General features: G+C 41.7%; 1 protein-coding gene across 7 annotated transcripts in view; it reads left to right on the top strand.

The window, feature by feature from the left end:
- TFB1M (transcription factor B1, mitochondrial) overlaps positions 1 to 27,282 on the top strand; it is a 45,476-nt gene that overhangs the window by 153 nt on the left and 18,041 nt on the right. The window contains exons 1-6 of one of the 7 annotated variants that reach the window (XM_027819771.3): positions 39 to 1,068; positions 1,937 to 2,094; positions 5,831 to 5,982; positions 12,948 to 13,056; positions 16,548 to 16,699; positions 20,707 to 20,826. In XM_027819771.3, coding sequence (XP_027675572.1) covers positions 1,962 to 2,094; positions 5,831 to 5,982; positions 12,948 to 13,056; positions 16,548 to 16,699; positions 20,707 to 20,826 — 666 coding nt within the window. In that variant the 5' untranslated portion in view covers positions 39 to 1,068; positions 1,937 to 1,961. Of the gene's footprint in view, positions 1 to 38; positions 1,069 to 1,936; positions 2,095 to 5,830; positions 5,983 to 8,146; positions 8,167 to 12,947; positions 13,057 to 16,547; positions 16,700 to 20,706; positions 20,827 to 27,282 lie in introns of those variants that run through there. The other 6 variants (XM_027819770.3, XM_007057349.4, XM_043543187.1 and 3 more) reach the window with 6 other exon arrangements.

Here is a 27,282-nt window from a genome sequence, read left to right as displayed (position 1 = left end):
CAGCTTCCGCACATGTCCCCCTCCCCTTTGGGGCCTTTGCGCATGTGCGAAGCCTCTACGCCGGGGTGGCGCTACGTCGCCGCGGGGCCCGTGATATGGAGGGGGCGGGGCCAGGGGGCGATCATACCTCCCTCCCAGCCTCACGGGGCGCTGCCTGGCGGCTAAGCCCCGCCCCCGCGGCTAAGCCCCGCCCCTGTGGGGGGCGGGAGAGTTGTGATACAAAACGCGCCGCCCCACAAGCGCGCGGGGCAATGCGGGGCCTCGCAGCCCCACCCCCTGGGGAGCCTCCCGGGAAGCGCCTCGCCCGGCCCCCTGTTCAGCCGGGCACGCGCTGCCTGGGCCTCCGCGTGCGCAGGGGCCGGGCCCCAGGGCGCGGCCAGGTGTGCGCCTCTAGCAGAGCCCTCTACAGAGGCAAGCGGGGTGAGAACCGTGGGGCCTTGTGGGTGGTTTCACTCGCCCCTTTTAGACGTTCCCAGGCTAGAGAGCAAGTAGTTGGCAGCGCTGGGCTCATTGGAAAATGGGGGGTTTGTCAGTGGTTGAGCTCCTGGAAGTGCCCAGTAGTATGAAAAGCTGCACACGCTGTTGCAGATCAGGGCCCGCCCTATACCGCGGGGGCAGTGGCCTATGTGGAGGCTACAGCTGTCATGAAGCTTCCAGTGGGATAGCTTTCTGGTAACAAAATTACTGCACGACCCCATGCCACAAGGGCTCCCACAAAGTTAAGTGGCTTGGACTTCAGTCCCGCGGGGCTCGGGCTTTGGCAAGGCTGGTATTAGACTCACTGCGTAGCAGGGCAGAAACCCTGAGCCCAAGGCCTCTGGGGATGAAGCCCTCTGGCTTCAGCTTTCTGACCTGGACCCCAGCGAGTCTAATGCCAGCCCTGGTGATCCCATTAAAATGAACTGGCAACCTACTTTGGGGTCCTGACCCACAGTTTGAGAATCTCTGAGCTACAGGATCTATCTGCTCTAACTAGAAAGCCATTTGCATCCAAACGGACCGTTGCATGCTGGAACGTCTTGTCTCTAAGGCTGCTCAGATCTCGATGAAGCATTGCATGCTGAGACTGTAAGACTTCACTGCAGAATACTGTGTAATACTTCAGCTAGGGGAATGGGTCTGAAAAGGGGGCACATTTTGGTAATATCTGTGGCATGTAGGCTTTTTTCTCCAACATCCAGAGGATCAGAGTTAGAAGGATCACAAAGTGTGACCAGTGTTGTGGAAAATGGCACTTAGGCTTTCCACCTTGTTTGTCTGTTTTATCACCAAACTTGATGTCTCAAGGAAAAGAGGAAATAGTTTTTCTTTTTATTGGGGAAATTGATGTAATTAAATAATTGTAGGTTTCAGAGTAACAGACGTGTTAGTCTGTATTCGTAAAAAGAAAAGGAGTACTTGTGGCACCTTAGAGACTAACCAGTTTATTTGAGCATGAGCTTTCGTGAGCTACAGCTCACTTCATCGGATGCTTCTGTACACTTGTACTGACTTTCCCTTTCAATGTAAAACCACTACTTTTTAGTTTTAAAAAAGGCTAGAATTAAACATCAAAATACTGGACTGTTAAATAATTCTATTTTTGGAGGTATAGGGGGTTCATTTTACATCTGTTGTCTGACCAGCCAAATATATATAATTCTAGTGCTGTCTCCTGCACACAGTACCTAATTTTAAAGGTGTGAGTAGATTAAAGTTAATGAAACTGCTCATGTGCTTAAAATTAAGCACATTCCTATGTGTGTGTTTGATTAAGACCTTAGGTTGTAAATCATGTGTATCTTTAATATATGCTTCTAAAGCAATAGGTTCATTTGATATCAGAATAAGTAAATATTTTGAGTCTTTTACTTCATTCCATTCTGTTTCTTACATATTTAATTCTGTCCTACTGTACGCTTGATTACACCTAGTCCCTTCTTTCACTGTTTTTTAGGAGCAAGAGTTAATGGTTTTGGCCAATGGCTGCTTCAGGAAAGGTGGCTGCTTTCCGTCTACCACCTCTGCCAACTGTTAGAGAGATTATTAAACTGTTTAATCTCCGAGCACAAAAGCAGCTATCCCAGAATTTTCTCCTGGATTTGAGATTGACAGGTAGGACATTTTTTATCTTGCATCTTTTAAAATTTTTAATCATAAACTGCCTATTCATTTTTCCCCAAAATTTAAGTTCTGTCTACATTTGTTTGCATGGAGACTCTTGTCTTCCTCACAACAATACTCTGGTACATTTAAAAAAAAAAAAAAAATTAACGCCATACATTTACCTATAAATGCTCAGAGATTTAATTCTGTATGAGGATTAAATGCTGTATTGGAGAGTGTGGGGGGGTTACACTGTACAGGAACTCCCACACTTAATGTTCTCTCGTTTTAACGTTTTTTCGACCTTACGTCCCTGCTCAATTACAGAACATGCTCCATTTAAAGTTGTGCAATGCTTCACTATAATGTCGTTTGGCTGCCTGCTTTGTCCACAGCTGGTAGCCCCCCTATTAGCTCCCCTACACCCCTCGCCATGCCTCCCGCCCACCAGCAGACCCCGCGGATCAGCGCCTTCCACTGCTTCCTGCCCATGGCAATCAGCTGGCTTGTGGTGTTCAGGAGGGTAGGGGGAGGAGCGAGGACTTGGTGCGCAGGCTCCCCCTGCCTCCTGAACACTGCAGACCAGCTGATTGCTGCGGGCAGGAGAGGGAGGAGCGAGGACCGCGGTGTGCGGAGTGAAGGGGGCAGGGGGGAAGAAGAGGCCGGTTAAGGGTGGGGGCTTGGGGAAAGGGGTGGAATGGACCGGCCGAGGGTTGAGCCCCCCACCCCTAGTGCTTGCAGAGTAGGGGAAGATGCCGCTGCTGCTGCGCAATGTGCTTCTCCTAGCCTACAGCACCTTCAGCCTCCTTGCCTGCCTCATTGTCTCCAGTGCCAGTGGGCTGTTCCTGTGTGGGGTAAGGCAGGGGCACCTCTCAACTATAGTACTGTATGACAAAAAAAAATTTCCCTGGAACTTAACCCCCCCCACCCCATTTACATTCATTCTTATGGGGAAACTGGATTCGCTTAACATTGTTTCACGTAATCGCATTTTTCAGGAACGTAACTACAATGTTAAATGAGGAGTTACTGTATTTATACATAACAGAAAATTGATTTTCTTATTTAAATGTGAAATTCAACTCCATCTTAATTATGGAGCTGTGCCCAGTGCCTATTAAAAAAAAAACCAAAACTAATTCCCCCTCAAAGGTTACCAGAGAATATTACGGAGTGGTGGGAGGCAATTAGGTAGCGTCTATGTTCCCCTCAAAAATGAGAGACTCTGAGGATCATATTTGTGAGGGTATGAAGTACTGCATTTGTTTGTTTATTATCCTAGCATGTACTTTGACTAGGAAGGCCATGTGCCCTAGTTTACCGGGATTGTCCTGGTTTTTCTGAGCCTATTCTATTATACTGGTCAGATTTATTTCTCTAGCTTCATTTCAGCCATAGTTCACATCACCTATGCTGCTGACTCTAAGCTGTGTTGCTCCTTCTCTGCTGACCTAGAGATGGTTCTACTGTGCAATATTTGCACGGTGTGGGTGTGAAACCCCCAAGAGCTTTTCTACACTTGAAAGTTAACTCAGATTACGGTAGGGTACAATAAAAGTAGTTATGAGAAACAGGAATGTGTGGAGTCAATCAGGAACAACTCCATATGTGGGCAAGCCTTAAAGGTGAGATTCACAAGAGGGCACTTAGGCACCTAAGTCCAAAATTTAAATCCTCAAAACCCTTGCTCAGCTGTCACCCAACTTTATAGGTGCTTAAATTGCCTAGGTACCTAAGACTCCACTGGTAACGTCCCCGGGCATCTAAATTTCTGCTGGTGGGCATGCACTAGCTTTGCCAACTTTCTAATCACATGAACCTGAACACCCTTGCCCCGCCCCTTCCCCGAGACACCCACACCCCTGCCCAGCTCCCTCTCTGAGGCCCTGTCCCCCCTGCTCACTCCATTCCCCTCCCTCCGTCGCTCACTCTTCCCCACCCCTACTCACTTTCACCGGGCTGGGACAGGGGGTTGAGGTGCCGGATGGAGTGAGGGCTCTGGCTGGGGGTGTGGGCTCCAGGGTGGGGCCAGAAATGAGGGGTTCAGGGTGTGGGAGGGGGATCTGGGCTGGGGCAGGGGGTTGGGGTGCTGGAGGGGGTGAGGGCTCTGGGGGGGAGCCAGAGATGAGAAATTTGGGGTGCAGGAGGGGCCTCAGGACAGGGGATTAGGGTGAGGGAGGGGATGTGGGCTCTGGGAAGGAGTTTGGGTGCAGAAGGGGCTCAGGACTGAGGCAGGGGGTTGGGGTGCGGGAGGCGGTGAAGGGTGCAGACTCCGGAAGGGCGGTGCTTACCTCGGGCAGCTCCTGGAAGCAGCTGGCATGTCCAGCTCCTAGGCTCAGGGGCAGCCAGGTGGCTCCCTGTGCTGCCTCTGCCTGTAGGCATCGCCCGCACAGCTCCCATTGGCTGTAGTTCCTGGCCAATGGGAGCTGTGGACTCGGCGCTTGGGAGCAGTGTATGGAGATCCGCTGGCCACCCCTGCACCTAGGATCCGGACATTCTGGTCACTCTCAGGAGCCGTGCGGAGCCAGGACAGGTAGGGAGCCTGCCTTAGCCCCACTGCACCGCTGACCGGACTTTTGGCCTATTAAAATCTCCCGGATTGTTTTTAGTAGTCACCAGGAGATTGAGGCTGATTCTGGTAGACTCCCAGCCAATTCGGGAGGTTTGGCAGCCCTAACATGCACACAGCCATCTCAGTCCTCATGCCACTGAGCAGCTTAGTGTCTAATTCACACCTGAGCCCCAGCGGGATTCACAAGATAGGCATCCACTGCCTGCTTTGCCCGTAATATGCATCTGGTATATCAGGCCTTGCTTAAAACAGAGACGGTGGTTGTGCTGCCTGTGTCTGCTTATATCCAATAGCATAGAAGCTGAATACGCATCTAGGATATGGGAGACCCAGATTCAAATCCTCATACTGCTTGATGTGGAGTGGGGACTTGAACCCTGGTCTGGTACCTGCCAGGTGCCCTGTCAGCCTATTGGGTAGTCACGTCTGGGTCTCGCTCAGCCTCTTCTGTTAAAGTGGTTCCACTTTGCAACCCCGCCCCCCTTTTTTTTCTTTTTTTTTGTTTGTTTGTTTGTTACCACTCCCTGTGATCTTCTAATGTCTGACCCTGGTTTTCTCCACCTCCTTTTGTACAGATTTTTCTGCTCCCCACTCCTTTAACCTTTATCTGTCCACAACCAACTCTGCTCCCGTTTTGCCCTAATCTTTCCTGGTTCTTGTTCCAGGGTTCCCCCAATCTCTTATCTCAAATAGCTCTGCTTCCTAGATATCTTAATCCCCAGGCTGCTCCTTTTTAGCCTTGTTCATTTTATATTTGTTTGGAACTGCCTCAGTGTAATGGAATTTCCCTTTAAAATGGACAGACTCTACAGAGATGCCACAGGGGTTACCTACCAGAAAGAGAATTGAATTTCCTATTTGTAAGGAGAAAATTATTTTTCTATCTTTTTTAATAGATTCTGTAATTAACAAAATACATTAAGCACCTGACTGTGCAAGCTCTCTGTTTGGTTATATGAGTTTCTCTGGTAATCTAGAAATGAAACTGAATTCTGTGCTGTTTAGCAGTCTCCATAAAACAACAGTACTCCCCTCGTTTAACCAGGAGGTGTCATTGTTTATGTCTCTTCTGTGTTAAACTCATTGTTTACTGTAGAAACACAAACTGTATTGATCTTGGTGAGCTCAGTGCCCTGCAAAATAAAAGCTTTGTATGTGCTTTGTGACTTACAGATAAGATAGCTAGACAGGCTGGCAAGCTGAAAGATGCCCATGTCTGTGAGGTGGGCCCTGGGCCAGGAGGAATTACAAGATCCATTCTGAATGCTGATGTTGCTCAACTCCTGTTAGTTGAAAAAGATACTCGATTTATTCCAGGACTGCAGGTATCAAATAGGAAATAAATTGTTTTTGTATAATTAATACATGTTTAAACATTTAAGAAGTTAAAGTACTTGAACAAAAATTAGATTTCCTATTTTGATCTGAACAATTGAAAAAAGTACTCCTAGCTCTAAAACAACTTGTATCAGAAATATTGCAGTGTTCTCTGCTTCTTTCATAGTGGCCAGTTGTTTAATGTACACTGTTCAGCCACATAGATTAAACTAATCTGTTTTATTATGTTTGATTGGATGCATTACCCATTAATTGGAATAATACTGCTTAATACCAATTTATGTAGAAATCCTTTTAAGGTTTTGAGATTTAAAATAGTTTATAGTCCATCTCACACACCATTTATCTGGTCAGATCTTTTTCACCAGATTGATATGATGACATTTTTGTACTTCTAATCTCTTTTCGTGAAAATCATTTCTTCAGCCCAAACGAAGGATAATAATGCTCGGCCCCACTCAGATGAAACAGGTTTCAGAGAGGTAGCCATGTTAGTCTGTATCAGCAAAAACAACAGGGAGTCCTTGTGGCACCTTACAGACTAACAAATTTATTTGGGCATAAGCTTTCGTGGGTTAAACCCATTTCATCAGATGCATGGAGTGGAAAATACAATTGAAACAGTTGCAGACCCATGCTGTCTTTGCAAAAACTGTTGTAGTTAGGATCATCCTGATACAGTTGTTGTTATAACTGCATCCGTTAAGATTATTGAGTATAATCATTATCCACCAGTTAATAAATTTGAATCTCATAATTGACTCATAAATCACCATTATTTGAACCAAGTAAGAAAGTATATGATGTAATTAATTCTTTGTGCATATCTTATCAGATAATTGCTTGAATTAGCCAGTACATTTTTGTTTGGCTTTCAAAAACTCCTGCAGAAGCAGATTCCTCTAAATAGAAGCACCACTTCTAGAGTCCTCCAGCAAAGTATCTTAGACATATATACAGACTAGTTGAGTGAGTCACTGTTTTTCAGTAGCAAGCCCCTCACAGCAGAAGTTCCTATGCTTTTGACAGGCTATTCAGTGTATTGGAGACGTTGAGTAAGAGTGGGTGTGAATAAACAAATAGTATCTTGCATCCATTAGTATTAAATTTGGTTTTGAGCTTTATTTTCCAAATAAGATTATGATAAATTACAGAATGAGTCCCTCTTTGATGTGGGTCATAACCTCTGTTTTTCACTGAAAGTTCTCTGTCTCAGTCTAGAATAGCTGTACATTAAAGGCCTGGGATTTGAATAGCAGAAAAAGCTAGATATTAAAATAACAATTGGGGACTGTTATTTAGAAGAATCTTTTACCATGTGTGAAACCAATGACCTTTAAAGCATTCTGCATTTTTACTAAGTTATTTTCAGACTTTCCCATGATTTTTTGCTTCATAATATTGAAGTAGGGGTCTTATTGAAAACAATACAGAGCCTAAGAGCAAAATTCTGCCCTCAAATCAAATGTGCACATGCAAACCTAATCTGACATATGTATGCAGGTAGAACTTTATCCTATATGTTAAAAGACAAAGAACTGGATTTCATTGTGGGTTGTTTTTTTTTTTTTTTTTTTTTTTGTAGCACATCCTAATGAGGTGGGGTTGTGAGGCACCTCACTACCCTGTACCCTTACTGTGAGGATGCCTGGTCTTTGCCTGCTGGGGGTCAACTCCCTGGGCTATAGGCAATAGAAGCATTCCACCCCTGCCAACTTGAACTCTGCTGCCCCACCGCAGGTTAGCAGTGGGCATGCTTCAACCCTCAAGCCCTTTGAATGACCCTCTGCAGAGTTCAGCAGTTGTTCCACTGAACATTTGCTGTATTCCCAAATCCACTGCTCTCAAAGGGAAAATACATCCCAGCTTATGAGTTACACCTCAGATTGCTCCTCCGCTTAATAAACAGCATTTAGAAAAGTTTATAGTGAAAACAAATAAGTTTATTTAACAAAGTATAGAGATTTAAGTGATAGCAAGTAGAAGTATTGGAAATAAATGACTGCATATAAAATAAAATCATAACTTGCATTCTAGAACCTAGACTTATTTAACTAGTCACTTTCATGTCTTACAGTATTGTTCTCCAGCGTTTTTCAGCCAGGCGGGCTGTGATCCCTTTTTCATGAAACAGTCCATTTTGTCAACTTCTCTACTCAGTGAAGGATATGGTGTGTCTCTCTGCATTCTTTTGATACACTTGATGAATCCTTTCATTTTAGTCATAAACTGGACACCCTCCATGCGGTGTGTTCCTTTCCTGTAGATATGGTGATCTCTAGTCAATTTAGCAGTCTTGATTAGTTGGTGGCTTAGTATGCAAATAGACTTACATTGTGAGGCGCACAATACACAGTGACCAGATGTAGAGATAAGTGTCTCCTGTGCCCTCCTGAGCAGAACCTGTCCAAGACAGGTCACCAGGTAACCTGCCTTTAACTTCAAGGCTTTAAGAACTCAATTTCCAGTATAGGTACATAACTTCTTAAATATTATCTGTACATACATTTCACAATGATTATGATGGCCAGTGGGCTACTGGCTTTTGGTAGAGCGCTTATATGCCAGTCCTTAGTGAATTATTGTGCATAATTTGGTCAGGGGATTCCTGTAAAATTATCTAAATTTCATCCTCAAAGGGTCATAGCCTCATGCTGGCATACAACCTGATAACTTGGCTAGGCAGACTTTTTATAAAGAGGGCAGAGGTCGGATTTTCCCCTTAGACTGAGCGATGGAATGACTGCAGAACTCTTCCATTGTGGTGAATTCAGCCTATTGGTGGAAGTATCTGTCAGTGCCCTTTATACCCACTCAGATACAAGGTGGAGGGCAAGAGGAACTGAAGTGACAAAGCCTCTGGTCCCATCTTCCCCCTGGTACTTTGTGCCTAGAAGTTTGTGGAACCTCATTAATTCTTCTGCCAGAGGACCCTTGATGGATGCAGGATTTGCCCTAAACTGCATTAATTCACAATGGGTGTCCCAGTCATTAGTTCAAATTAGCAATGTTCTGTTGCAATTTTATGCCAACAGGTTTCATAAAATGCAGTGGAATTTACCAGTGTAGTGAAAGTTAAAGGGCAATAGGTAATAGTTGGCTATTAAGACACAAAGTTGCATCTGAAAAAACACATTTTGTTTTTTCTAATTTGTTACGGTCATAGCAATAAGGGTAACCTAAAATTCCTCCTTACCTGTAAGGGGTTAAGAAGTTCAAATAACCTGGTTGGCACCTGACCAAAGGAACCAATGGGGACAAAAGATACTTCCAAATCTGGGGGTGGGGAGGAGGAGAGGCTTTGTTTTGGGTTCTTTGTTTCTGTGTTCGTTCGCTTTTGGGACTAAGAGGGACCGGACATCAATCCATGTCCTCCAAACCATTCTGAACCAGTCTCTCATATTACATAAATTGTAAGTACAGCCAGGCAAGGAGTATTAGTTTCTTTGTTTTCTCAACTTGTGAATTTTCCCTTTGCTGGAGGAAGATTTATCCCTGTTTTGTTGTAACTTTGAAACGAAGGCTAGAGGGGGTTCCTCTGTGCGTTGTGCATCTTTTGTTACCCTGTAAAGTTATCTTCCAACTTGATTTTACAGAGGGAATTTTTACCTTTTCTTTTTTTAAATAAAATTCTTCTTTTAAGAACTGGAGTACTTGTGGCACCTTAGAGACTAACCAGTTTATTTGAGCATGAGCTTTCGTGAGCTACAGCTCACTTCATCGGATGCATAGCATATCGTGGAAACTGCAGAAGACATTATATACACACAGAGACCATGAAACAAAACTTCCTCCCACCTCACTCCCCCGCTGGCAACAGCTTATCTAAAGTGATCCTCAAGTAGAGCCATTTCCAGCACAAATCCAGGTTTTCTCACCCTTTTCCCCCCCCCACACACACACATACAAATTCACTCTCCTGCTGGCAACAGCCCATCCCCCTTTTGAAACCCCTCTTTATAATGCGCATGATAATCAAGGTGGGTCACCTCCAGCACTAATCCAGGTTTTCTCACCCCCCCCCACACACCCCCTTTTTCCAAAAACCACACACACAAACTCATTCTCCTGCTGGCAACAGCTCATCTTACAATGTGCACAGCAATAATCCAAGTTTAACCAGAGCGTCTTGGGGGGGGGTTTGCAGGAAAAAAACAAAAAAAAAAACAAAAAATATATGCTATGCATCCGATGAAGTGAGCTGTAGCTCACGAAAGCTCATGCTCAAATAAACTGGTTAGTCTCTAAGGTGCCACAGGTACTCCTTTTCTTTTTACGAATACAGACTAACACGGCTGTTACTCTGAAACCTGCTTTTAAGAACTGATTGGGATGTTTTTTTTTTTTTCCAGTGTCCAAAGATCAAGAGATTTGGGTCTCTGTTCACTTTGTAACCAGTTGGTTAGGATATTATTCTCAGCCTCCCCAGGAAAGGGGGTGTAAGGATTTGGGGGGATATTTTGGGGGAACAGGAACTCCAAGTGGTCCTTTCTCTGATTCTTTGTCTAAATCACTTGGTGGTGGCAGCATACTGTTCAAGGACAAGGTGGAATTTATGCCTTGGGAAAGTTTTTAACCTAAGCTGGTAAAAATAAGCTTAGGGGGTCTTGCATGCGGGTCCCCACATCTGTACCCCAGAGTTCAGAGTGGGGAAGGAACCCTGATAGTTACTTATACCTATTTACTTTTATAGTGCTGACAAGAACCTTAAACTGTTTTATTTTCTGTCTCTAATATGCTAATGAATTTTTAAATTATGCAAACTATAGTCACTTAAAAAAACTAAAGACCCTTCTTGACAGCGAAACCCACTATTAAAAAAACAATTTCACATATGATCACCGCCTGTTATTTGTATGGACATCTGTCTACTTCGTTTGGTACTATTTACTTACTCCATTGATCTTATTATGTTATCTGGCATCCTTGGATGTCACCCTTCACAGTAAAAATTAACATATCAAGGCAGAATAGCTACTTATAGGTAGCTAAACTACTGCTGCAGTGATGACGTCTACTCTTAAATTGGTTTGAATTAAAATTCCAGACTTGTTTCATGTTAGATTTTTTTTCTCTCTCTCTAGTTGAAAATAATTTAAAAGAGAGGGGGACTTCTTTTTTTATTTTTTTTAAGAGTTAAACTCCATTTCAGTATCCCCTGCATGGAATTTAAATCTCTGCTTCATTGCTATGTCTATGAACATTCCTGGAAAGCAGCAGTTTCCTTTGGCTCAGAAAGCTGAGAAAGTTGGTTTTCCATTAAGCAGTATAGAGGTGAACTTTTAAAACGTTTTTCATCCTGTCCAAATCCCCGAGTGAAGCTGCATGATTGAAATTGAATATGCAAATGATGCTGCTGAAATGACTTGATAAGCAATAAATCTAAGCTATCACAAAAATCAGTTCCCTTTTTTCATTGATTAAACTCAAAACATTTAGCTGTTTATAACATAGGTTTGAATGTTCACACACACAAACCGAAATTGCTTTTTCGTTGTTCATCTGTTTTTCCTAATCTGTTTTAAAAATAATAAAAATCTTCCTCTGATACTTGCTAAATATAAAAAGTGATTTGCTCCATAAATAGTATATTCAATAGGGGCACTTTTATTTAAACGGAAAAACATTGCAGCTATCAGATTAAAACACATCAGTGTATCTTTCACATGTTTCTTACTGTGTGTACTTACTACCAGTGTTTTTGATTTACTATTATGGTTTGCTGTCTCAAAGACTATTTCTCTGCTTGTTTGATCCTACAGTGAAGACATAATTTCAAATACACTGTCTTAAATGAAGCATTATGAATCAATGCAAGGTCAAGCAGCAGTAGATGGCTCATGAGGGAGAATCTAATTACTTAGAAAACAAAAGAAAAAAACCCACTAAGGACTTGACTAGATAAACGGTTAGTGCACGCCAAGCTAAGATGTAAATCTACAGTGCAGTAGCATGCTGCTCACTAACTGTTCATGTGGACCCTGTTAGCGCACATTTACAGTTCCCTAGTGCATTTTGATCATCTCCATTTTGAAATGGGAGTACATCAGTGTGCACTAGGGGAATTTTTTGTGCAAGTGAGCAGGGTCCACATAGATTGTGTGGCATGCTAGTGCACTGTAGATTTACACCGCCACTTGCTGTTTCTCTAGACAAGCCCTTAATAACAGATATCTCTAATATAAAAAGAAAGGGAGCAAAGCACTGAAAATTTCAAAGTACATTTATTTTTGTATAAACAAACTATTATCCACAAGTTTGTTTCAGTACAAAACTCCTTCTTTCATGGCTGTATAGATTTGCATTGTAAACTTGATCCTGCAAGGTGTTAAATCCTTTAGCCTGATCCTGCACAACACGTAAGCATGTACTTAACTTTAAGTGTGTGAATAGTGCCATTGATTTGAGTGGGACTAATAATGTGTTTTGCTTGATCAGGCCAGAGTGCTCAGGATTTTGCAGAATCAAGCCTTATATGAGAGTTTTGCAGGTTTGAAGCACAAATAAGTTACATTGACATTTGAGAATTTTCTCCAATATATTTTAATAATCCGTGTTCATTCCAGGCTTGAAAATTCTTAAATCTTTAATTATTTGTATTAGATCTAAACTCTCAATCGTGTATCCCTTTATTCTCACAAGTAGTGAATAGTAGGTGTATAGAATCAGACCTTTTGTTTGTATTGGGTTTGTTTTTGTGTGTGTGTGTGTGTGTGTAGCTTTTGCATGGAAATGTGCGTTTTGTTCATCTTTTATTTATAATGTGCTCAGACCTAAAAGATAATTATTCTATTTTACTACTACATGTATGTGAGGATCAAAATATAGGGCCAGATTCATGCCTAACGTAACTCCATTGAAGCAAAGGATGCGTATGGCTCAGTATGTTTAAAAGTTTACCAAATTTTATTGGAGCTAAATCTACTAATTCTGCTTGCTTGCTAACAAATAGATGCTGTCTGAAGCAGCTCCGGGAAAAGTGCACATTGTTCATGGGGACATTTTGACATACAAGATGGAGAGAGCTTTTCCAAAACACCTTCAAAAGAAGTGGGAAGATGGTTAGTATCTGTTTTCAGTATATTTGTTGTTTCCTCCAAACAGTTGCTATGCGAATCAGTTTGTTTGACAAGGTACCTGGAGTTATTTGTCATGATTTCCATTTCCTCTCACTTCATCTAGGACACATGGGTTTTGATCCCTTTTGGTGGATAGCAGTTGACTAGTCTCACCCAGATTTACATTTTAGCTGTTAATAGTTAACCCTTCAAAGTGATCTTCTCCTGAAAGGTAAGATTAGAGAGGCTGGTTTTCTTTCCTCCAAAATAAAAAACAAAACATGAGAATCGCCTATTTCCTACCTTGTCTGAGACTTGATGTACGCTAGCAACTTATAGTTATGGTATAACTGTTACTTAGGGAAGTGGAAGATCCAAATCCCTGAGCAAGGCAGTTATACCAACCTAACTCCTGTTGTAAACAGCATTGCGTCAATGGTAGGTCTTCTCCCCTGGACATAGCTACTCTTCTTGGGGAGGTGGAGTATCTACGCCAACAGGAGAAGCCCCCCTGTTGGCTTAGGTAGCGTCTTTACTGAAGAACTAGGTCGGTGCAGCTGAGCCATTACAGCCTTTTAAGTGTAGACACGCCCTAAGGCAAAGAGGCTGAATTTGTATAATTTAAAATGGTTGATACCTTTGCAAGTACTAGCCTCAGGATTCAGAGTAACAGCCGTGTTAGTCTGTATTTGCAAAAAGGAAAGGAGTACTTGTGGCACCTTAGAGACTAACCAATTTATTTGAGCATAAGCTTTCGTGAGCTACAGCTCACTTCATCGGATGCATACTGTGGAAAGTATAGAAGATCTTTTTATACACACAGAGCATGAAAAAATGGGTGTTTACCACTACAAAACCTGGATTTGTGCTGGAAATGGCCCAACTTGATTATCATACACATTGTAAGGAGAGTGATCACTTTAGATAAGCTATTACCAGCAGGAGAGTGGGGCTGGGGGGGGGGGGGGGGGGAAGAGAACCTTTTGTAGTGGTAAACACCCATTTTTTCATGCTTTGTGTGTATAAAAAGATCTTCTGTACTTTCCACAGTATGCAGCCGATGAAGTGAGCTGTAGCTCACGAAAGCTTATGTTCAAATAAATTGGTTAGTCTCTAAGGTGCCACAAGTACTCCTTTTCTTTTAGCCTCAGAATGTTGTCATTGTGGAAAAAACAGTTTCTGAAGAGCACAGAAGTAAAACACATAGTGCACATATTGTTATTTTCCCCCATCCTCCTGCTTTTGTGTGATAAACCACCATTTATTAAATTCTGTTGTAACCCCACTGAAGAGTCTTGTAGAATCCTCTTTGAAACTTGGAGAGTTTCGTGGTACTTGAATTATATTGCTGACCCTTTGGTCATGCATACTGGGAAAGTATAAGGTCTAATCATGGCTTTTTATCAAATCTTGGCGTTTTCTTATGGCTGGATTTCACCTTTTCTCCTAAAACCATATGACAGTACTAGATAAACTTATAGGTAAGTTTAGTCGTCTTTTCCAAAACCTGATTTCTTAGTCAAAGATAGACACAGCATCTGGTGGATGCCAGAAGAACATTAAAAGTTTTTTTTCTAATTTGAGATTCAAAGGAAACATATTCCGTTAACTCTTTTTGGAAAATCCCCTGCTGTATTGCATCTTCCCATGTTATTGGGAATTTAATAAAACGTGGGTATGCGCAAATGTGTATATGAGGATGGAGTTGAATTTTTAAAATGTACTTTTCTAGAACTGATGCTTTTAAGAATTCTATTGTCTGATTAGTTTGGATACAGATACACAGGATGGATGTTAGAAAGTTCCCAGAATTGTTTATTGCATATGAAAAGAAGAATAAGGGTAAAGCTGTTTCTGTGTAAACTCTGTCAAGATGCATTTGATTATAGATTCTAAGCTTGGAAGGGACTATTGTGATCATCTAGTCTGACCTCCTCTATAGGACAGGCCGTAGAATTTCCCCAAAATAATTCCTAAAGCATATCGTTTAGGAAAAACCTCCAATCTTGATTTAGAAATTGTCAGTAATGGAGACTCCACTTAGACCCTTGGTAAATTGTTCCAGTGGTTAATTACTCTCACCATTACATTTATGCTGTATTTCTCACCTGAATTTGTCTAGCTTCAACTTCCAGCCATTGGTTTGTGTTATACCTGTCTCTGCTAGACTGAAGGTACTTAGATTGTAATCAAGGCGCTCTTGAACCTTCTCTTTGCTAAGCTACATAGATTGAGCTCCTTAAGTCTGTCACTGTAAGGCATGTTTTCTAATCCTTTAATCATTCTCCTGGCTCTGCACTGAACCCTCTCCAATTTATCCACATCCTTCTTGAATTGTGGGTACCAGAAGTAGACACAGTATTCCAGCCGCGCTCACATCAGTGCCAAATACAGAAGCAAAATAGCCTCTCCTACTCAATATTCCCCTGTTAATGCGATCCTGGGAAGCATCACTCTTTTGGCCAGAACTCCACTCATTTGGCTCATAATTGTTTTCAGTTTTGTGAAATAGGCCTTGTTAAAGCACCAAGTGTGTGTGTATTACTGGTCTGGACTTTATTCCACTTGCACGTTATAAATGTGATCAAGTCCTGATCACTTGTACCTAAGCTACCATTCACTTTTAGTTCTGTGCTCAGTTCTCTTTATCTGTTAGGACAAGGTATAATATATGTTGCTGCAACATTTTTTGAATTAGGAAATTGTCATCTATAATGTTTAGAAATTCCAAGGATGTTTTAAGTAGTGGCAGCATGAGACCTCCAGCATATGTCACTCAAATTGAAGTCCCCCAGGATAACAGTTTTTGTTCCTACATATTGTAGATGAGTGCATAAGTAGATAGTCATCCTGTTCCCCGGTGTGATGTGATGGTCTGTAGCAGTCATCAACTACTATCCCATCTTGTGCTTTATCTGTTAGGACATTAAGCCATAAGCATTCAAGATAATTTTCTTCTGCGTTATTAGGGACGTGGAAATAAGTAATGCCACTTTTTACATAGTGCCACTCCCACTTTTCCCATTTTGATACTTCTTAAATAGGTCGTAACCATTGATTTAACATTCCAGTCATGTCAGTCATCCCACCAGGTTTCAGTAATACCAGCTAGATCAAATTTATGCTCATAAATGAGCATTTCCTGTTTCTCTTGTTTGTTACCTAGACTCCTAGCATAGTGTATAGGCAATTCAAGATTTTTTTTTTCTGTTTACATTCTTTGGTTTCTTGAATAAATTTTGTTCTCAACATCTCGATTTTGTTCTGAGGGCTCATATCTTCCTTCTTTGTACCCTCCCCTTTTGCTATTAGTTTAATTCCCTCCTGAGTGCTCTAGCCAGCCTGTCCCCTCTTCTACTGAGGTGGAGGCCTTCCAAATTATGCAGCCCTCTCTAATTGTAGAAAGTGATCGGTGTTCCACAAAACCACAGCTTTTCACCCTACCCCACTTATCTACCTATTTTTACAAAAGATTTCTTTTCAAATTCTTATAGATCCACCAAATGTGCATATCATTGGAAATCTGCCATTCAGTGTTTCAACTCCTCTAATCATCAGGTGGCTTGAAAATGTTTCCAATAGAGATGGACCTTTCGTTTATGGCCGAACTCAGATGACTTTGACTTTTCAGAAGGAAGTAGCAGAGGTAAGTTTTGTTATTGGCTTATTAAAAACTTACAATTGGACAAATTATTTCAGCACCTAATTACTTTAGTTATAGATGAGAAAAGCCTGAGAGAGATTTTGTTGACTTGCAGAATGTTTTAAAACTGCCTAATAGTCTATACTGCTCTGAAATTGTAATTTTAAGGCAGGAAACCTGGCACAGTGCTTAAGTTTGTGTGTGCTTAGCTACAAATTATACAGTTTAATATTAATTTTCAAAATCTGCTCAGTTCTCTTCATTGCACACTGTTTATAAAAAGTTTCTTCTTATGTGGGAGACAAATATCCCTTAAGCATTGAAACATTTCACAATCTTGTTTTCTCTGAAGTCTGACTGCTTCATTCCAGGTAGCTTCCACAGCATGTTCCTTTTCTGTCTTCAACTATTTCCTTTCCACATCAGCTGACGTGACATTTTGAGTTAGCATTTCATCTTGTTTTTCTAAACCTTTCAGTCACCTCAAGAATTACACTGGAAGCAATTTTTTACCCTGCTTTATTTTAGACCTCCCTTGCTAACAGAAGATTTTCAGATTTGAAATATGTCATATCACTGATTCCCACCAATGATTAAACACTTCAAACATAGGAAATTTCTTGTCAGTGGAGCCCATAGACGCTGGTCTTTGCTTTCCTGAATATAATCTTGATGCCAGAAATCAGAATGGAACCATTGCCAATCTCTTCACCATACCCTGACTCTGATAAGAATAAAACTGAGTGCACCAAATCAGTTTCCAATTCTAAGAACTCCTGGAGCAGTTTTTGACTGGTTACATTTCATTTGAAAACTAAGAAACTTGATGAAAGCGAAATTGATCTTCCTGCTCTCCACAGACTCTCTCAGATGTTTCTAGTCAGCTGATGATCAGCTGACTCACTCTACAATGCCCTCAGACATTTTTTTAGCTTATTTCATTCAGTGTTTGAGAAAACCAGATTACCATTTTCTCAACCACTTCATTGTTCTGTAAGTATTCAGTTTTGTTTGTTACCTGAGTGTATATTCTATGTGTTGCACTCAAAAGGCTAAAGTAGCTGCTCCAAACTGAAAAGCAGGTTAGACATTAAGTTTTACCTGCAAGGCCTTTTGTGACTTGTGTAAATGAGAAATACAGTGATGGTATGCCATAAATTAAACCTCTCTTGTTATTTCGGGTACCTAGAGCTCCCATCCTTCTGCTACATTTACTGCAGTGTTTGGGAGGACAGGGTTTGAGATAAGTACTTAAGTGGTTCCAGTATATAGCTGTAGAGAACATCTGGGACAAGTAGTCTGTATTTTGTGAATGTGAAATAAAGCAGCCTTCTTTTATCGTCTGAGTCCATGTGATTTCTGACACACAAGATCCAGTTCTTTCCCCCAAAATACTTGATAAGAGCTATTAGCCTAAACATTAAAAAATGGCTAATAGATTAGGCTTTAAAATATAAAGTGGAAAGATGTGGAATGCTATGATAGCAGGAAGAAAGAAATACAAAGAGAATTGAGAACATAAAAACACTCCGTACTTTATATAGCTATAACCAGCTGTATGTGCCTTTTAGGGGTTTTTTTTTTCAACATGACATGCAGATTATAGTGTTTCTGCACCCAGCATAGCTCGAATGACATGCAAAATAGCATACCCGTTAAGTTCATTGTATTTAGAAAGCTGAAAAGACTGAACGTTATAAAGTGGAGTGATGTTCTCAAGGTCATGGAATGAGTCAGTGCTGGTTGTTGTGTTTACACTGTAGGATCTTCTGTTTCTTGGTTTCTCATTTATTTAAATGTGCATGATTCCAATGAATATTTTATAAAAAAGATCAAAGTCTTTCAGTGTTATGGTTCACATTTCTGTTATTTATATGAGTTGGTATGCCTTTTGGGGAAATATACTACCTTCAGTAAAAAAACAGGTTACCTTATGGTCAGCCAGGAGACTGGGAGTCAGAACTTCTAGGTTTTATTCCTGGATCTGACGCGCTCTGTTTAGACCTAAGGCAAGTTGTTTCACCTTTCTACCTCCGTTTAGCTGTTTGTAAAAAAAATTGGACTTAGATATCCAGGATATAGGTGTCTTATAAATACTTAAAATGCACTAGTAGAAAAACAGGAATAACAACGCTTAGTTTCACAGAGGTATATAGAGATGCACGTTTAGATCATCAGATGAAAGATACTAGTAAGTAGAATTTCTATTTTTGTTGGAAGAAAAAAAAAAGTATGACCAAAAATACTTATTACTGTTTTTATTTTTTATTTGGCACAAAAATCAAACATTGCCCATATATGGATTTTAGATGGAATGAGAAGTTTGAAAGACAAGGAAAAAGTGATGATACAGATTCTGACAGTAAAAGTCGTTGTACAACTTTGTGGCACATAACTTGCATTTTCTTGTTAAACCAGTTCAGTCATTTCATTTTAAGCGCTAGCGTAGACCAGACAAAACCAAGTGTTATGCTCTCTTTCTGAAATAGCATTGAAAATGATTTTGTCTTTTCTACATTAGCACTTAAACCCTCTGTAGTGTCAGTACAGGGATTTTCAACAACAGTTCAATTTCCTACTGTATGCAAGGCTTCAGTAGCCACACCAACATTTCAATGGTACTGTGTTCACCAGAGGGCACATTGGATGCAGACATTACCATCAGATATCCATGTCATCTTTTTCATCTGCATATATTGTGAAAACAAAGGTGATGTGGCAAATGAGGACATGAATCACCTTATGATACTTCTGTGCAATAAGAACCACTTCTAATGTTTGGCATTCTGTACTTATCTCTCTTTCTTTGTACAAATACCTTGAGGTCTTGTCCACACTGGCTAAATACACACAAAACAATTCCTAACAGATCATGGGCACGGTAGTGTAGACCGGACCAGTTTTTACCACTTTGAACTAACATAGCTGAAAGTCAAGGAGCCTCATTTATCCTACTGCTTCCTCATGTTTTCATACCAGTTCAGTTGAACTGATGTTAGGACTCATTGAAAAATGTATGAAAAAATTCCCATGCGTTTCTCTAGCTTAGCAAGGGAGATTCTGTGTGGTATCCCGTGCCTCCTAACTGCAAACAGAGGCACCAAGAGCAGATAGAGATTACATTTCCACCTACTCCATTTAAGATTATCTCACCTGATGGTTCATTATGTGACCTGCAACACTGCTTCGTTCTTAGCTCAGTTATACTTAGTTTCCGATAATGCATGACTACTGTGGTGGTCATTTACAAAACTAGTAATTTTGGCCTTGTAAGTCTTTTTGAGACTTTTTTTGAGAGAAAAATTAAGGTTAAGAATTAAGAAAATTAAGAGATCTTGAGAGCTGAATTTTAAGTGAAAACAATTTGAAGATTTGTTGCCTTATTTTTATTAAACAGTTTCATTTAACAATATTTTTAAAATGTCATCCAGTTATTGAGGAGGGAAAAATCAGCCTTATCTTTGTAATAAGTTCAGATGGATTTACAGGGAATAATACTTTTATTTGCTTCCTTATATTGCGTCTGTAAGAACCTCATTTGACTAATATTTGATCTTGCAAGAATTAAAAAAGACCAGAAAAATGAACGCTCAAACATGGACATTGGGAACAAGGGAGGCTTTGGGAACATTGTCACTCAATTCTGTCTTCAGCATGAGCCCTGCAAGCAGATCTGTTCAGGTGGCTCCCAGAACCATTTTTATATCAGTGAAGCTCCACAGAAGTGCAGGGAACTACCTGTGCAGATTTAACTACAGGTTTGGGGCAATAAATTGTATGTAATTTAGATACCTTAATAGGCATGTTAGAAAAACTTTGGATGGTTTGGACATTAATTTTGATCATTGTATTTACTTTTAAGAGGGTGCCTTTAAAAATGCTTTTGTTACTCTTGGTTTTAAATATCCTTACCTTTAGATTAAGCTGCAAGTTGATAGAGCTTTAATATTCTTTCCACTTGGTCAGTCTGGATTCACTGACTTGTAAATGACATTCTGATTATCCCATAGAGGCTCACAGCCACCACGGGAAGCAAGCAACGTAGCAGACTGTCCATCATGGCTCAGTATCTCTGCACTGTTCAAAACCGGTTCACAATTCCAGGCCGAGCCTTTGTTCCAAAACCAGAGGTGAGTCATCTTTGTGCATTGACTTTGCTAGAAGGAGATGCAAGCTACAGTTTCATCTAATTCTTTACCGTAACAGCAACTTATAAAAAGATCAGTAGTTGTACAAAAAGGACTGATCCTGAGAGATGGTTAAAGCCATTGGAATGAGTTGAGGGCACACAGCACCTTTCAGGATCAAGGCCAAAAGCAGCGTGGACCTGATCCTGAAAAAAAATTTGCAGAAATACAGTAGGCAGTCAGAGATGAGTAATAAAACGACAGGAGGCATGGAAAGTCTTCCATGTGAGGGGAGCTTGAAAAGGTTGTGACTGTTTACAGAGGAGATGGTATAAAGAAGTTAAATAAAAGAACATGGTAAATTTAAAATTGATAAAAGGAAATATCTTTTACATCCACATACAATTAATCTGTGGAACTAACTGTCACAAGATCTCATTGAGGCCAAGAGTTTAGTGGGACTCAAAATAGGGTTAAACATTTATGTGGATAACATTCACAGTGACATTAGATAGGATATTTTTTAAAGAAGGGATATAAATTGTCATGTTTCAGGGAATAAACCAGCCACTATGTGAGAGGGTCAAGAAAATTCTTCTGCTGTGGATAAGCTATTCCGTAATTGTCTACTTTGATTCTTGTACCTTGCTTTGGAGCATCTGGTACTAGTCACTTCTGAAAGGGGATATTGGACTAGCTGGATCTGCTGAGCAGATCAGATAGAGCAGTTATGTTCCTTTTTCCTGCTCCTATTGAAGACAGTGATAAAAACTCTCATTGACTTTGTAGGATTGGACCATAAACTGGGATTGCCATATAATACTAATGAATACAAGGTTTAACATTTTTATATAATGTAAAAAAGTTGGGGCTAGATTCACAAAGGGAACTTAAGCATTACAACGCCTAACTCCTAAGCACCCTGCTGATGAGTGAAATTCACAACCCTGAGTTAGACGCCCAAACTTTCCATGCATTGTATGGGGAGAGTTAGGTACATAAGAAAGGGATACATAGAAGCCAGCAAACTAGCAAGTGGGAAATGCTGAGAAGCTTTTTTTTGTATAGATTAGGTGTACTCTGAGCATAGCTACTGGATTGGGCCGTGCAGATGAGATAGGCAGAGAAATGCCTAGTCTGAGAATCCTGTCAGGGTTTATGCAGCTTTGCACGAGCCCACCAGCAAAAGCATAGGCACCCAAGAAATGTAGGCACCTACAAGATTAGGTGGCAGCTCAGTGGTGGTTTTGTTAGTGACAGGGTGCTTAAATATTAGACATAAGGCACTTATATAGACACCTCAGTCCTTTTGTGAATCTAGCCCCAGGTACCCACATTTCCCTTCTTTGGATTAATTTTTCTCCTTGAAATAACCTTTATCGATGGAATCAGATCAGTGCTTCCACAATTAGAATGGTACAATTTTGAGTGCATGTAGTTTTGTACTTTTTTTTCCTCTGAGGAAGATCCTCAAAAGCAAAATACATTTTATGGGATCTATACCTATTTGGACTGCATTCATTAATGCTGAACAGTGGCAGCACGTTGATTCTAAAGTTTCATCCAGCAATAAACAGCTTTGTGGGAATTACTAAAATAGTTGTAAAGTATTTAGTGACAGAATATAAAATGAAAATATTCTTTGAACAGATTAATAGCCAGTGAGCTACTGTAAACCATTTGATTTGGGACACGAGTAAACATGTAGAGAGAGAAAGTTTAAAAACGAAATATCAGGAAAGTGATCCCCAGGCATAAGAAGGGATGCTGAGCTGCAACGGAGCATTAGTGAAACTACAATATTTAAATCAGTCTGATCAACTCCCAGTTCAGCTGCTACAGTGTTACTCGCATGGTGTTCAGAAATATTTTAAGTCTGCTCAGTGTATAGCAGCATTGGAGTAAATTAAGGCTGGAGGCAATTGAGTGAAGCACTACCACTGAAAAGGCTTAGAATAATGCAGATTATTAATGTTTTCTGATGATAGTGGGGAAATCTGTTTCAATAAGTGAGTATTTCCCCCTCTTCTTACTTTTAAAGTAAACCATTCTTTTGGACTGTAATTTGAAAACTGCTTACTGAAAAGAGCAAGGTCTCTTACCTAAAAGAAATAATTGATTAATGAAATATCTGTGCATATTTCTAAAGTGTGGTGTTCTTAAATGTTTTACAGTCCCATTCCCAGGGATGAGCCAGAGCTGGTCACAGGTTACACCTGTGACATCCCAGTCCTTTCCATAGCAATGTATTGGTATATCAAAAACTGTCCGGTAGTGTTGGAGAGTTTTTAAAGAAACCTCAAACAAATGACACATCTATCATTGCCAAACAATGGAGTTTCATCAGTACATGCCAAAATGTTGGAGCTGGGTCAGTTTGTTTTAAATATATTTTGTGACAGGTTGGAACACCTTCCCCTGTTGTTCATGCCCCCACCCGGTCCAGGGTGCCACCTGATGTGCTGGGATTTCACTGAGCCTGCCTGCTCCACTAGCCTGGGGGCCCTCTCCCTGTTTTGCTGAATCAGGCTTTCTGGCAGCACGCACACACACAGGTAGGGATGCATCAGTTGTAGAATCACAGAGTCTGCAAGCAGCTCTCTATGAGGAGATTCAGCTAGGAAATTGCCCGGCACTGAAGTGCACACCCCCTTTTGGGGAGTAAACCCAAAATAATTATAGAATCGTAGAATATCAGGGTTGGAAGGGACCTCAGGAGGTCATCTAGTCCAACCCCCTGCTCAAAGCAGGACCAATCCCCAACTAAATCATCCCAGCCAGGGCTTTGTCAAGCCTGACCTTAAAAATATCTAAGGAAGGAGATTCCACCACCTCCCTAGGTAACGCATTCCAGTGTTTCACCACCATCCTAGTGAAAAAGTTTTTCCTAATATCCAACCTAAACCTCCCCCAGTGCAACTTGAGACCATTAGTCCTTGTTCTGTCATCAGCTACCACTGAAAACAGTCTAGATCCATCCTCTTTGGAACCCCCTTTCAGGTAGTTGAAAGCAGCTATCGAATCCCCCCCTCATTCTTCTCTTCCGCAGACTAAACAATCCCAGTTCCCACAGCCTCTCCTCATAACTCATGTATTCCAGTCCCCTAATCATTTTTGTTGCCCTCCGCTGGACGTTTTCCAGTTTCTCCACATCCTTCTTGTCGTGTGGGACCCAAAACTGGACACAGTACTCCAGATGAGGCCTCACCAATGTCGAATAGAGGGGAACGATCACGTCCCTAGATCTGCTGGCAATGCCCCTACGTATACATCCCAAAATGCCATTGGCCTTCTTGGCAACAATATTGTCTTACGCTTTATAGAGAGATCTCTCCCTCGGTGTGGAGAGAGATGCACAGCTTCCTGCCCCGCCAGCCGCCCCCCAGATATGAATTACACAAACTGGGTTATGTTATAAAAAGAAATAAGTTTATTAATTATAAAAGGTAAATTTTAAGTGATTATAGGGGATAGCAAACAGAACAAAGCAGATTACCAAGCAAATAAAACAAAACATGCATACTAAGCTTAAGATCTTGAAACCACTCTCTTTAATAAGTAATTTCTCACCCTAAATGTTGCTTTTGGGGCAGGTTGCAGAAATTTTGAAGGTTAGCTACCCTGCTTGCAGCTTAAATCTTCAGGTATCTTATTCACAGACTCTTTTCCTTTTCCAGCCTGGGTTCAGTACTCCTCCCCTTTTCCCTTTGTCCTTGTTCCTTAGGTGTTTCCAGCAGTCATCCTGGGTGGGGATTCAGTGAAGAGTGAACCAAGTTCAACTTACCTCCCCAGGCTTAAATAAGATTTAAATAAGGTGGGAATCTTTTGTTTCCCAGTCTTGACCTCCCCACTCCTTTTAGTGGAAAATTACTAGAAGTCCAAGATAGTGTTTAGTACCAGGTGACATAACCACATGGCCTAGTAGTGTCACAGCAACTTCCCAGGATGCCTCTCAGGAAGGAGAGAGATTAATATCTTCAAAGTCTTATTGTTTCTTCCTAATGGCCCATCAAGGCTGATGGCCTGTTTTCTGGTGGGTTTCTCCCAAATACACACACAATTGTAATTGTTACATAGTCAGAATTCCTAACTTTAGATACAGAAATGATACATGCATACAAATTGGATAATCACATTCAGTAAATTATATCCTTTCCGATGATACCTTACAAGACCCATCTTGCATAAAATATCTGTTATGCTGCATCTATATCATAAGCATAGTGCCATAAATAATATGGGGCATAACGTCACATTTGTAACACTATTCAAATGAGAAGGGATAGGCATTGCTTTTTTTTATACTACTGTAGATAGCAGAAGCAGAGAAGATATATCAAGATGATGTACCAAGATGGTCAACTAACGTATTGGGGAGTGCTGTGTTGTGTGACTGCATCGCTCTGTTTGGAGACTAGCTGGGGATGGATCAAGAACAGCAGCACAGCAGTGTGATGAGGCACTTCCCAATTGATAGTTTAATAAACGCAAGATTCCAAAAATTGAAAGAGCAGGAAACTGTGTGATTTATTTCCAGTCTGAAATTCCCTCCGTGCTTATCCCCAGTGCTTGTGGCCCAGTCTTCTGCACATGAGAATAATCAACCATTACTAGTAGCATTCTTTCTTGAAAGAGAGAATACCCCCTGGGTAGGAATCATTAGTGCCGTGATCCCTGTTTGTGTGGGGGGCATTGCTTTTTTTCCTGGTGTGACACTGTGGAAACTATGATAACTTGAGTAGCTCAGATAAACAGTTCCATGCTATTAAGAAGAGAAGGCTGGGGAAGTGTGCCTGGGTCTGGAACTTGCTTCCCTTTTTGATCCCCCAGCACCTGGCTTTGGTGACCCTTGGGTCCTACTGCAAGACTTGTTGGCTTTCTCAGGTCGTTCTTGCAGGGCAGGTTTGATGATAGGATGGACTTGATGATGGGATGGGATTCTTTGGGGGCTGCAACATTTTTGGAAGGTCTGCCTTTTTAATGTTTTTGTTTTGATACAAATGTATATTTTTTTTTTGCCTAGAAAACCTGATATGCACAGTTGAAAAATGAAAATAAAATTAACTAAATCCTGTTCAACCATGTCATTGCCCCTTTGCTAATGATCTGCCTGAGAGCTGTCTAGTCTTTATTTACTCCTGTGGGAATTCTGCACCACTGCGCATGTGCAGAATTTATGTTCCCCACATATTTCTTTTCTTCCCCGCAGAAAAATGACTTTCTGACAGGGAAGCAAAGGGAAGTCAGAAGAGTGGTCATGCGACCCTCCCAGGCAGTATGTTTTGGGTGCTTAGGGCAGCCAGCAGAGAGGTAAATCACTGGGGCAGGAGGCGGGACCGGGGAAGACCCAGCTGGTGGCTCCTAACCTGTGCTGGGCTCAGCTGCTTGTCCTGGCTGGGCTGGGGAGGAGAGAACTTTCTTTTCCCCTGCATGGCATCCGGGGCTGAGTCAGACCCACCACCAGATTTCTCCCCCGGCTGCAGGAAGCTCTGCAAACTCACTCTCTCCCGATTCATGCACCCATCGCTCCTCAGCTGCAGGGGAAGGGACCCCTATACATGGAGCTGCTCCCCCATCTGCTCAACCCCCATGCATCCAGACCTTCTCATACCCAGACTTTCCAGCCGAGCCTCACCCAGGATCTCCCGCAGAACACCCCCCCCCCCCCCCAAGCTTCATTCCCCTTGCGCCTGGACCACCCTGTCGAGCCACCCACACCTGGATCCCCACCCCACTGAGGCCCATTCCCCCAGTGTCTGGATCCCCCACTGAGCCCCACACAGCCAGTCCCATCCTGCTGAGCCTCAACCACCTTCATCAGAACCCCATTGCAGAGTCCTATTACCATTGCACCTGGATCCCACCTGCATCCATATTTCCCCACATAGAACCCTCTCAACCCAACCACACCTGGATCCCCACACACTAAAGCCCCTCCACACTTAGATCCTGCATTGCTGAGCCTGCCTGCCCACATGGAGGGGCAGAGCCCTGGGGTGTTTCTGGTGCAGGCCTGCTCCTTGCACTGTGTCAGGGTTGTGTGCAGCCTGACTGCACAGTCTGTGCCCCGGGGGTGGAGGAAGCTGCACAGTGATCTCCCACCTGTGAGCAGCCAGTGGCCTGTGCTTCCCAATTCCATGCTGGAGCCTCCACATTTATTTGACAAATAAAATTTGCAGAATTTTAAAATATTGTGTGCAGAATTTAATTTTTTGGCACAGAATGCCCTCGGGGGTATTTATTTTCTGTGACCTCAAGTATTAAAGTATTAAACCCTTTTAACTTTTAGCATATTATTTTTCATTTCCCTCCTCTTCCCTATCCCGACTCCTGTCTGCATCTTTTCCTTCCCAGTTATAAAATTGTATGACTACCACCCTTTTTTATCCTTCTCTGGCCACTCCACCCTTGAGTAGGCAGAGAACAGCATGCTTCCTTCCCACTTATCTGCTCTCACCA

The sequence above is a fragment of the Chelonia mydas genome, chromosome 3, assembly GCF_015237465.2.
Source record: "Chelonia mydas isolate rCheMyd1 chromosome 3, rCheMyd1.pri.v2, whole genome shotgun sequence".
NCBI lineage: Eukaryota > Metazoa > Chordata > Testudines > Cheloniidae > Chelonia > Chelonia mydas.
This window is presented reverse-complemented; position numbering and strand designations above follow the sequence as displayed.